Source organism: Merops nubicus, unplaced genomic scaffold (genome assembly GCF_000691845.1).
Source record: "Merops nubicus isolate BGI_N331 unplaced genomic scaffold, ASM69184v1 scaffold48031, whole genome shotgun sequence".
Lineage (NCBI taxonomy): Eukaryota > Metazoa > Chordata > Aves > Coraciiformes > Meropidae > Merops > Merops nubicus.
Genome location: NW_008591194.1, coordinates 6218 through 17520, shown reverse-complemented (window position 1 = coordinate 17520; position 11303 = coordinate 6218). Strand labels below are relative to the sequence as shown.

The 11303-nt window shown below is 44.0% G+C and overlaps 1 protein-coding gene across 1 annotated transcript in view; it reads left to right on the top strand.

Annotated features, from left to right (window-relative positions):
- Positions 1-311: 311 nt before the first annotated feature.
- The window catches only part of LOC103782392 (neuronal PAS domain-containing protein 2-like), a gene marked incomplete at both ends in the record, with an annotated part of 16098 nt that continues 5106 nt past the window's right edge, over positions 312-11303 (top strand). The window contains 7 exons of the mRNA XM_008950162.1: positions 312-418; positions 1618-1765; positions 2283-2364; positions 3060-3201; positions 3929-4035; positions 4195-4287; positions 10119-10265. Of these exons, the coding sequence (XP_008948410.1) occupies positions 312-418; positions 1618-1765; positions 2283-2364; positions 3060-3201; positions 3929-4035; positions 4195-4287; positions 10119-10265 (826 nt within the window). The remainder of the gene's footprint in view (positions 419-1617; positions 1766-2282; positions 2365-3059; positions 3202-3928; positions 4036-4194; positions 4288-10118; positions 10266-11303) is intronic.

Below are 11303 nucleotides of genomic sequence, written 5' to 3'. Positions count from 1 at the left end.
CCGAGGAGCAGCCAGGCGGCCGCTCCCTCCCAGCACCTGCTCCTGAGAAGGGCCCCGAGAACCCCAGTTCCTTTCCACAACCACATTTTCCCTAGAAGGTGAGGCTGTCGTGGCCTTCGCCCACCAGCATTGCTGTGCCCAGCTGGGCATCCCTGGCACACGGCGGGGGGAAGTCAGGATCTGGTCTCCTGGGGCGGACAACAGCACAGTGATGAGCAGAGAGCACATCTGGGCTTTTTGCATGTCCATGTCAACGTGCAGAACTGCTCGTTTTGTGGTGTGTGAATCCATCTGCGTTGTGTTACCTGCAGAGCGCCGCCGATTATAGGATACTTGCCTTTTGAAGTGCTGGGTACTTCTGGCTACGACTATTACCATATAGATGACCTAGAGCTGCTAGCAAGGTGCCATGAACACTGTGAGTATCACACAGCCCACGCTCACTGGGAATCACCAGGACTCCTCTTTTCACTGAAACATAGTTTCAGCTAAAATTGGTTTAAATTTGGAAGGGGAGCGGTGACCCCTGCCTCACATCTGTATGTCTTAGTGGAGTTAGAGCAGACTGGGGGCCCTGCAGCTGATTGGCGTCTGGGCCAGATGTACCAAGCTCTGAGAAATATAATTTTACCCTCTGTGTCCCCAGAAGCAGTCAGTAGGACTCACTGAATGGATAAAATACACCATATTAGACACCCACTCTACTAGTAAAGAATATACAGGAACAGTTGAAGCCTTCTCAGAGGATATCCTATTTTGTAAAGTTCTTGCAGATTATTTGCCCTAATGTTGTTCACCAAGTATTTGGGATTATCTGTGATTATTTAAATATGATCTATTAGATTTAATTGAAAAACTCTTCCAATGAGTAAAGAAAATGAGGCAAAGCTTTCGAAATATTTGCTTAGAGAACTGGCTGGAACATCTCAGCTTACCACCCCTGGGTGGCCTGAAAATATCCCACCAACCTTAGTTTTTGTATGTTGGCATTAAAATACAGAAAGGCTAAATATGTGCATGTTTGGGAACCCTTTGAAGTCACTGGGGGGGAAAGCAGAGATTAATTTCGTCAGGGAACCTTTAATACACCCCAGTTTACTGCACTTTGAATTCTTGTCAGTGGGATGTTTCTTTTAGGTTCAAATTATTTTTGTCTTTGCACAATGTGATCTCCTGTACTTCATTCTGAACAAATCTGCACACAATACCCATCTTTTCAGGCATTTTTATCTGATACTTTTCTGGTATAGAACTTGGGATGATCACTCATAGAAATTAATCCCAGAGGCCTAATTAAGCAGTGTGTGATCAGCACATAAACCAGGGTAAGATCCGTGTCTGAGTTGTAGCAGATATTAATGCGTTAGTGTCCAAAGTGAAGGTTAATTGTCTTGTGTAGGAATGTGCCATTCCAAGTGTCAGAAAAAGATACCTACTGATCTTTGTGATATTTGCTCTGTGATAAAGCTGACAGGGCCACTCATTTGAAAGGTGCTTAGACTCCTGTCTCCCGTGGGAATCAATCGGGCCATAGATACTTTTGTCACACGTTTCACATTTCATGTCATTTTCACATCATAAATTGTGCTACAAGCTGTGTGTATTTTCTGCTGACAGTGATGCAGTTTGGCAAGGGGAAGTCATGCTGCTATCGGTTTCTGACCAAAGGACAGCAGTGGATCTGGCTCCAGACCCATTACTATATCACCTACCACCAGTGGAACTCCAAGCCAGAGTTCATTGTGTGCACACACATGGTGGTAAGGTATGGAAAATCCTTCGGCCGGCGGGGACATAAAGGACAGTAAGATAAGGGCTTTCTCATGGCTGCTAAAATTTTCTTTTAGAAAAATCTGTCTTTTATGTAACAAAAAAGAAGTCTGAACTCTCTGAAGGATAGATGTTCATTATAGAAAAATGATCAGACTAAACCCTTTTTTATCCCAAGCTTGATTTGTCAATCAGGAGTTTAGGGGCAGATTAACTGTTGTATTTTTCCATTTTGTGCAAAAATAAGGAATAGGCAGATCTCTTAACTATTCTAATAATTAGTTAAGTTCTAATCCTTTCATTGCATTTTAAAGAGATGTGTGGAAGCTTTCCAATGAAGTTATAAAGTGGTTGTAGGCTGTGAACTTGACCTTTATATATACTACTTTAATATACTGACCTGTAATTTAACCTGTAAAAAGTTTTAACAATGTACTGCTCTATTTGCTTAAAGCACATTTTATGAAAGAAAACAATCCATACTGATACATGCAATTATATTTTACATCCAGTTATGCAGATGTCCGGGTGGAGAGGAGACAGGAGATGGGCTTGGTAGAAGTGTCCTCAGAGGTTGTGTCCTCGGCACTAAAGGTACAAAGAGAAAACGATTTTTGGATGAATATATGCAGTAATCACAACTTGTTCCTATGTTAACACCACTGAAGACTCCAGCACTGTCTTTCTGGGTGGATTCCCTCAACTTCAGAGTTCATTGCTCACTTGAATAATTTTAAAGTAAATTGGATAAACTCCTGAGAGGATAAACCTGGAGACAGTAACAGCCAGGAATTAACTGGAACATGGGTGGGGGCAATGTGAGATACCTCCACCTTTCCTTGGCAAGCTGTTACTGTTTAAAGAATCATTTGGACACGTTCTGGCAACCAGCCTTCTTGGCTACCACTCAGTGATGTGCTGAGGGAAGAAAGAAAAGCTCCTCCCCAGTGCATGGCCGAGTGTCTCACAGAGGTTACAGCTGCTGTCACATCCAACTGATTGCCAAAGAAAGATTCCAAAGAACATCTGAAGGCAAAAAACAACTATGGCAGTACCTGGCTATTTATTTCCAACTCAGTGACAGCTCTTTGTAAAATGCTTCAGTTAGGTGCTGTTTGGAACGGACGTTGACGCCTGTGCCCAGGTCTTCTGCTGGCCTGCTTGGGATTTGTTCTGCTCAAGTCATTTTAGGCCACCCAAAGAACTGGGTGTGCAACCACTGCATTGTATTTCAACTTGCTTTTACCCTGGCAGATGCAGTACCTGCTCCCTTTGTTTGTTTGTTTTAGGACAGTGGCACCAGCTTGGACCCTGAACAGCACTTTAATGCACTTGATATTGGTGCCTCAATCCTCAGCGCTAGTCGGACACCCTCAGTATCATCCAGGAGCTCACCAAAATCTTCCCACACACCCAAGTCAGACCCAGCATGTGAGTGGCATTCCCGGGTTACTGCATCATTTTTCATTTACCCAAGTTACAGAACGTGTGCCTGTATACCACAGTTGGTAATTTAACAATTATTTATGAGGTATCGATGATAACTGTTGCTGACAATGAAGTGCAGAATCTGAAATGGTAACATACAACACAGAGAGTGCTAGTGCAACTACCCATACATGGGGAAATAAGTAGTGGGACTAGCTGTGAGACCTGCTGTTTCAGTCTGTTATGAAAATGAGGGCTTAATAGCTTCAGATTTGAGGGCATCAGTATGAGCAATATAACTAGACTTAGGCGAGTAATAACAGTGTGTGGGTGATTCTCTTCTGGCCATGGTACAGGATGCTCCAGCCTTGACCTGGGCACACATTAGATGCTCTTTCTGCTCCCTGCTCTGGAAGAAAAGCCAATGAGCTAACCTAAATTTATGGTTATTTGGCCCATGGGAAGGGAGTTTCAGCTGGTTTAGAACAGCTCTTGGGTCCTTTTGCTCCATTCATTGGAGCACAGAATCATAATCTGTCTCATTTACTTTTATCTTTGCCCCGGCCCTCCTTATCAGTTAGATTTTACTGCCGTTGAAGTCAACAAGAACAGCCTTGACTCCCACTGGAATTCAGCCTGGCTGTAATAATTGCTAGCTAGGTCTCATAATTCCCACTTCAAATGGGGATGGTTTCCAGCATGTGAGAACTCAATGGTGCTTTTCTTGCAGCTACACCAACAAAGCTGATGGCAGAGTCTAACGCTCCCTTGCCAAGGACACCAGGCGTGCAGCAGGATTTATCCGTGCACAGACTCAGTCAGCCTGCCACTCTTCAGGTAACGGTCCAAAGAGTCATCAAAATAACCAGATGATATGAAGCATGTGCCACATACACAGCTTAGCAAATGAAAAGGACTTAGACGAAAGCCATGGCACTAAAAGAAACCTAAAAGGGCTAAACTTATAAATAAAGTTTTGTTTTGTTCTTAACCTAGGTTTCTTTGCCTTCTCAGCCTCCTTGTGAACTTCTCCCTCAGCAGCTGCTGCCTCAAGCGACTCTGCAAAACCAGCCTGCACCTCTGGCACAGGTTAGTTGGGGATTTGGAAATGGGACAGGTCACTTGCCTATCTCCTCATATTTTCTCCTTTCACCTAGTAGATAAATTGATAGGGACCAAGTCTTTTGGGGCTTGTAGGTTATCTCCTTAGCAGCTCATATCTCCAAATCTACCAGCTATCAAACTCTTAAAATATTGTGGGAAAGTAATCTGAATTGAACACTTGTGTGTTTAAACGTGTAACTGCATACAGGCAGTAAGAGCAAAAGCCCAGGTGCACACACACCCCTATTTTACAGGAGGACAAAAAACATATGGAAAACGAGTCTTCAGCTTTGCTTCTACAGAATCAGGTCCCATCAAAATCAAGGTCACATTGACAATTAAACCAAAAAACTAACAAAGACCCAGTCCTCCTGAAGACACCTGTTTGTCTGTGCTGATTGAGAACAAACCAGCAGTAAGGGACACACAAGTTCAACAAAAAACATTTTGTGACTGTGACAGTAATGGTGAGGATGCTGCTAGAGGCAAATTCCTCCAGTGAAATCTGTTAACGCCTGTCTAAAAAGTGGGTGATGGCACCAGAAGACACCTCAGTGTTCCATATACAGTGGATTTTGAAGGAAAAAATTTGACTACCATGTTCCCATCACATCATTTCTCTCCTGTGGTCATGCTGTGATGATACACTCCATCATCCACTGATTTTAGAAATGACAGAGTAGTCCTGGACCTAAGCTGCTTCTACTGCTGATACCTTGTGCACCCTCACAAGATGCCAGACTTTATTTCTGTAGCATATAAAACATAGAAAGTCCTGAGGATCCCTGACTTTAAAATAACAAAGTCTCATTTATCTTCTATGTTTAATATTCTTTTCACGACTCCACACCAGCATGCAGTGAAGAAACAGCATATCAATTATCTGCTCCGAGCATTCATTTTCTTTTACAGATATTTCTCTCTGTTATTCATTAATGCATTTCCAAACATAATTCAGTTTATTTATTATAAACACACATGTGTTTTGTTTGACTTTTTTTATGCCTCCCTTTCTTCTCCATCAAAGCTCTCTGTGAAGAGATGCTTTCCAGTTGTTTACAGAGAGCCTCGCTGCCTCACCCCTTCCCAGTAAAACACTCTTCCTGGCATCCAGCTCCATTTATTGTCCACCAGATCAGAGCATCGTCCAGTTGCACAGCCACTGGTTAAGCCTCTTTGAGCTGACTAAATCTCCGTGAAAGGAAGAGGACTGACTTGAGTCTTTCTACAGAGGCAGCCCCCTTCTCGACTGGCAGCAAGGTCACAGCAATGCTTTTGCTGAAGCTCCAGATGGAGCTTTCCCTTCATGTGGAGCAGGGAAGTGGCACCAGGACATTGCAGCTCTGGTTGCTGAGGCTCACACCCCGTAGTGATAATCCTGGGAAAGGTAGCCATCCTCCACAGACTTGAGTCATTTTAATAACCTATTAATTTCTTTCTTCAATTGCTTACCTCCCCCTTAAGACAGCAAACACGTCAGCCTACAGCAAGCTAATCCATTATTTAAAAGACAAGGTGCCTGCAGCGCTAAGCAAAGGAGTGGTGAAACCCAGGGACGTGCGCTTCCCACCACTAACATTTCTTTGGTTTCCTAGTTGACCATTTCTCAGCAGTTTAGGGACAGAACACAAGCCCACCACCCTGCTGCCAGGCCATGAGGAGGACCTGTGTAGGTTCTTCCTGTTGCCTTCCTGCTGCTCACCCTCAGCCAGAGGGGACTGACGGCAGGAGCTGAAACGCAGTGTGCCAAGAGCCACGCTGAGTAGATGTAGCACTTGAGGCTGTGGTCTAGTGGTTTGGGAGGAAGGTTGGACTTGATGGTCCTGGAGGTCCTTTCCAACCACAGTGATTCTGTGATGGGTGTCCTTGTGGCTAACGTTTGGCTACAGGGTTGCAGCGGGGGGGTGAAGGACATTTTAAGCAGCCACAGCCGCATCTGCAGCGAGCAGCCAGCTCCTGCCTCAGGCACCATCTGCTTGAACTTTGATTAGTTTTGTTTCAAGCACAGGCTGCGGTGGGTTTGCCTCCAACAAAATGCAGTTTTCACTTCTGCCTTGCTTGTCTCAGTGAACAGACAGCACACTACTAGATGTCACCTGAATATAAATGGTTTACTTAAAACCAAGTGCTCCCTACTAGAATATTTGTTTGTTTGCCTTCCTCATTGTAATAAATTAAAATCCCCTACAACGCAGCGGATGTTGATGGCTGAATAATAATTAGCACTAATAAAACGTTTGGGATTGCACAGGTGTTATTCAGAAGACAGAAAGAAAGAACAAGTTGTTCAGTGAGCTGCAAAACTAATGAAATGTGGTTTCCCAGGGTCTGCACCTTGCGAGGCTTGTGCAGGGGACCCAGCCATCACCACAGGAGGAGGGGAGGAGTAGATCCCTTTCTCCTTTGCTCAGCTAAAGCTTTCATGAAATTACAGCAATCTGGTATTTTTGAGACCATCGCAACTCTTTTGCATGTCTCTGGCACTGGCCAGAAGGATTGCAAGTTAGAAGGCAGGCAGAAGAGAAGGGTTTAATGGAAATCGAGCTACAGAATAAATAGGGTCTCTTTTCTTTACCCAGCTACCTATTGTCATGGAACTTGTAGGAACAGGATGTCTTTGAGGTGTCTGTCTTTTTGTTCATCACATCTGAAATGAGGGACTATCCCAACAGACACAGGAGCCATCAGTCCCTCCCCTGGCTGCAGCCCCCCAGCACCTAGAGAGAGGGAGTCCCTCGGGCACCCTGGGGTGGCACCCCGTGCAGAGGCAGCCCCTCCTCAGGCTGTCCAGCCGGCCTCTTTCGGATGCCCGTGCTGGTGGAAAGAAGTCACAGCCAGGAGGTGCTGGTCTCTCTCCCGGGGCTGTGCAGCCTGTCTGGACAGTAACTCATGGAGCCTGGAGGATGGTGCCCGTCCCCACCCAAACATGCCCACGCCATCCCAGCAGCGTGCGGGACGCTGACGCTTTTCTGTGTGCAGTGTGCACCTTTCTGAGAAACCCACAGAAGCTGGAAGTACCTGAGACAGACAGCAGCTCCGTCTGACGCTCCTGGCAAAATTAAAGCTGTGCAGCGTTTTCTGTGGAACATTTTGAGTTAAGCTTGTTTAATTTATTAAACAATTACAGATTTCTCCCCTAATTAGTAGAGTGGTTAACGATCTTGAGATAAACACTCTCTGGTGCAGGTCAATCGCTGTTAGCGTCTCACTGTACAAAAACAATAAAAGCTTTGTAATCACAGGGGTCATGGCTAGAGTTATCAACAAATTTGGGAGTTAGAGTGGGAAAGGGAAAAAAGCAAAAAAAGAAAGTGCCTTGTCTTCTTCTGTAATGGCTCTCACCATAGTAGACCAGATAACTGTTGGTGTTAAATGTTAATACAAAAAAACATGAAAAAGAGAACAAAAAGACAATACGACATGAATATGCTAAATATAAGGTGCTAAAGAAAACCAAACCAAACAATAATTTAAAATCAACAGCAATATATTTTTGCATGCAATTTCACAGAGCAAACTTAAATTCAAAACTAAAGCCTGGAAGCTGATTTTGTTTCGTATTGAACTATAAAATGATAGTGAAATTATCTGTTTAAAAAGTCCTTAGATTTTTTTAATTGAAGTAGATCAGGTTCCTTTCCCAAAGTGTCTTCAAGGAGTTTGTACGTATATGTAAAACCTGCCATCAGCAAGCCAGACAGTGAAAGTGAAGCTTTGGGCTAAAATTGATTTTAGTTCCTTTCTGATAAGGACCCTTTTAAAGATTTGAGTAGTCCTCACTAACAGAGTCCGTATAGAGAGAATCAGGTTGCAAGACTTGGCTTTTTAAAAAGTCATGTACAGAACCAGGTTAAGGCAGGACTTAGCTGCATCTCATCTAAGCAAACCATAGTGTCATTCCATGCCTAAAATCAGGGTACCTGGCATTCTTCAGAAACATGGAGTCAGGCTACAACAAGCAGCACCACACACCCCTTTAAGTCACTTGTCTTTGTTCCCAAACATCAGAGGCTTCCTCTTGTCCATTCCTCGGGTTAATACTTTATACATGGACAAGAAAAGGGGACACTGCTCTGACCTCTCCCCTTTAACACCAATTAGAAGTAACACAAACTTCCCTTGGGGAGCTGTGACACCATCTTTCTGCTCTGGGGGAAGACTGGGTTGCAGATGATGGTGCTGCTGTCTGAAGGCGGAAGCTCCATGAGTGATGGTGCCAGAGGCCAAGTGTTCACGTTATCTCCCTGAGCAGACGGTGCAAGCTGGGAGCACTGGCAGATGCCTTTGCCATCAAAGTGAGCTCCGAGGGCCCCTGGCAGCAGAAACTGCACAGACCACCTTAGCAGCCCTCCTTACCCCTCACTAGGGTTGGTTGTGAAACCCCCTCCACCCTGCCACCACTCTTTGAGCAGTGGCCTCCTGGACTGTGTGGGAAAGCTGCCCTCCACATGGAAAAGAGAAATAAACCCTCTGAAGTTCTCCTCCTCTCTCACCTAAAGGCCATTTTGCATGGAGATTTCAGCTGTGCTGGAGGGAATGTGAAGGTATTTCACATACTTAGCTGGTTTAAGGTGAAGCAGTTAGCTGATGATACAAATCTGACCTGTTGCATTTAGATTTCTCTAAGTAGCTACAAATTTCATTTACCTGTACAGTGTTGCTAGCACTACAGCTCTCCTTAATTCTCTTTTTCTTACCATTTTTATTTTCCTACTGAAAAGCCAGAAATGGTGTAAGCAAGCACAGCTCTGTGGAGCAGGAAGACTCCAGCAGCATGTATCTGTTCACCCATTAGCACAGAGCCACTGGAACAACCACGGGAGCAGGGCACCATTTTCAAATCACAGCTAAATTATTATTTTTCTTTTCCCTGGACACTCACAGCACTGCAATGTTTTTAGACAGGTCTTGGATGCCTTGAAAACAGAAAAGCTCACAGATTTTTTGAAGTGGTTCTTTTTTTTCCCAAAGACTGTTTTTTACTTTTGGACTATGAGCTCATGCAAAGCAACGATTCCAAAGCCTATTAAAGTAATAATTAACTTTGGTGGACTTTGAGTCATACCCTAGAACACCAAATAAAAATAGAAATTTATTGCTGCGTTAGTCCCTTCCTCATTTCTTGAATGATTCCACTTTGTGCCAGGTATTGCTGCTATGCTACTGGAGGCTGCATTTTCTTCTTGACCCTGATTAGTGATCTCTACTTTATATGCTTATTTAGAATAGCCTTTCTCCCACTGAGCTGAGCTATTCATTTGACATCACGTATAAAAATAACTTAATGAGTATTCTTTGTAGCTTGCCTACTGCTCAGCTGTAGAAGTCTAGAAGTGTTTCTTGTGGTCAGCAGTTGTGTGATGCTATAGTAAGGCATCAGCAGAAAAAGCCATTGTAGCACTGCTCTTTCTGTGTGGAAAAAGGAAAGCGTTAGTAAAACACATCCAGGATAAACAGTTATGTCCCACTAAGGGCTCCAAACTACAGGCTAATAAAAATAATGCACTCATTTGCCATCCAATTAAGATGCTCTTGATATTTGAAAGTAGCATACTTTCAAAAACGGCCCTTCTGATAATTCCCTAACAGAACAGGGTCAGTGGTAAGCAGATCACTCTGACTGAGGCAATTTAATATATGTGCATAAAATTGAAAATGGACAAGATTTATCTCTGCCTATGTTAGTGTATTACAAACACGTCTTTTATGCCTTTGGCTGTGCTTTACAATCAAGAAACCACTAACTTCTTACAGACCAGTGTTCTACTGAGGCCTGCTCGTATTCTACTGACTGATTTTTCCCTCTTTTTTCCCAGTTCTCAGCACAGTTCAGCATGTTCCAGACCATCAAGGACCAGCTAGAGCAGCGGACTCGGATCCTGCAGGCCAATATCCGGTGGCAGCAGGAGGAGCTTCAGAAGATACAGGAGCAGCTCTGCCTTGTCCAGGACTCCAGCGTACAGGTGTGTCACTGCTGGGGGGGGGCAGAGCAAAGCATGCCCTCTGGGGTGGCTGCTGAGAGGGTTGGCAACTTAAAATTACCTCCAGGGTCCAAGAAATCTAGACATGTAGAAACCCACTCCACCGAATGAGGATGTTGCCATCTGAAAGCCTCCCAAGTAATCTATGTCACAAAAGATTTGAGAGCTCTCCGGGAGAAGAGAAGGAAGAAATATCTCAACCTTAGAAGGAGGAGAAGAATTTTAGACATTTACAGTAGCATTTTAATACTTTATATACTGAGTCTTCAGACTGAGCAGCTGTAGTAGAAAAATGTTCAAGTGGAGACTCGCCAATGATTATGTCTCTCCAGTTCATTAGCTTCCATCCAGTCACTGCCTGCTTCATGTTAGCATCACTTCTGCTCAGTATGTTGTCTGTCCAGCTCTTCCTTAGCCAACAGCCCCTCTTCATGCAGCTTCATCTCTTTCAGTCACTCCCCGTTCTCCTGACCCTACCCCAGCCTGGATACAGAGCACACATCATTCATTTCCTTGTCATGTTAAAAGCCCCCCAGCCTCTGCTGACGCTCATTTGCTCACATCTGAGGGGTGTCTGACTTTTTCTTCACTGGACCAGCTTAAGCCTTTAGGTGAAGCTGACTGAACTTGCTCTTCTTCTGCCTTTGATACGTCCTACACAGAGCTGGAATTCACTAAGTACAGTATCTGCTTTCAATTCACCAAGTACAGGAGCTGCTTTATACTACCCCTTATGTCTGCCCAAGCTCAGAAATAATAGCGAGTGCCATTCAGTACATTGCAGGTTTCTCTTACTGACAAATGGGCAAATCATCCAGTTTTCTGGAAGTTTTCTAAATGCAGGATGATAACTGCTATGTTCCTCATAATTTAACTTTAAATGCCAAGTTGAATGACCCGTGTTAGAAATGTTGCACTGGGGACCCACTGTGAGTATTGTACTAACAAGATTTTACAGAATACAAGCTCTGTCACAGAAATTAATACCTCAAAGAGTATTTTAAGCACAGGATGAAAACC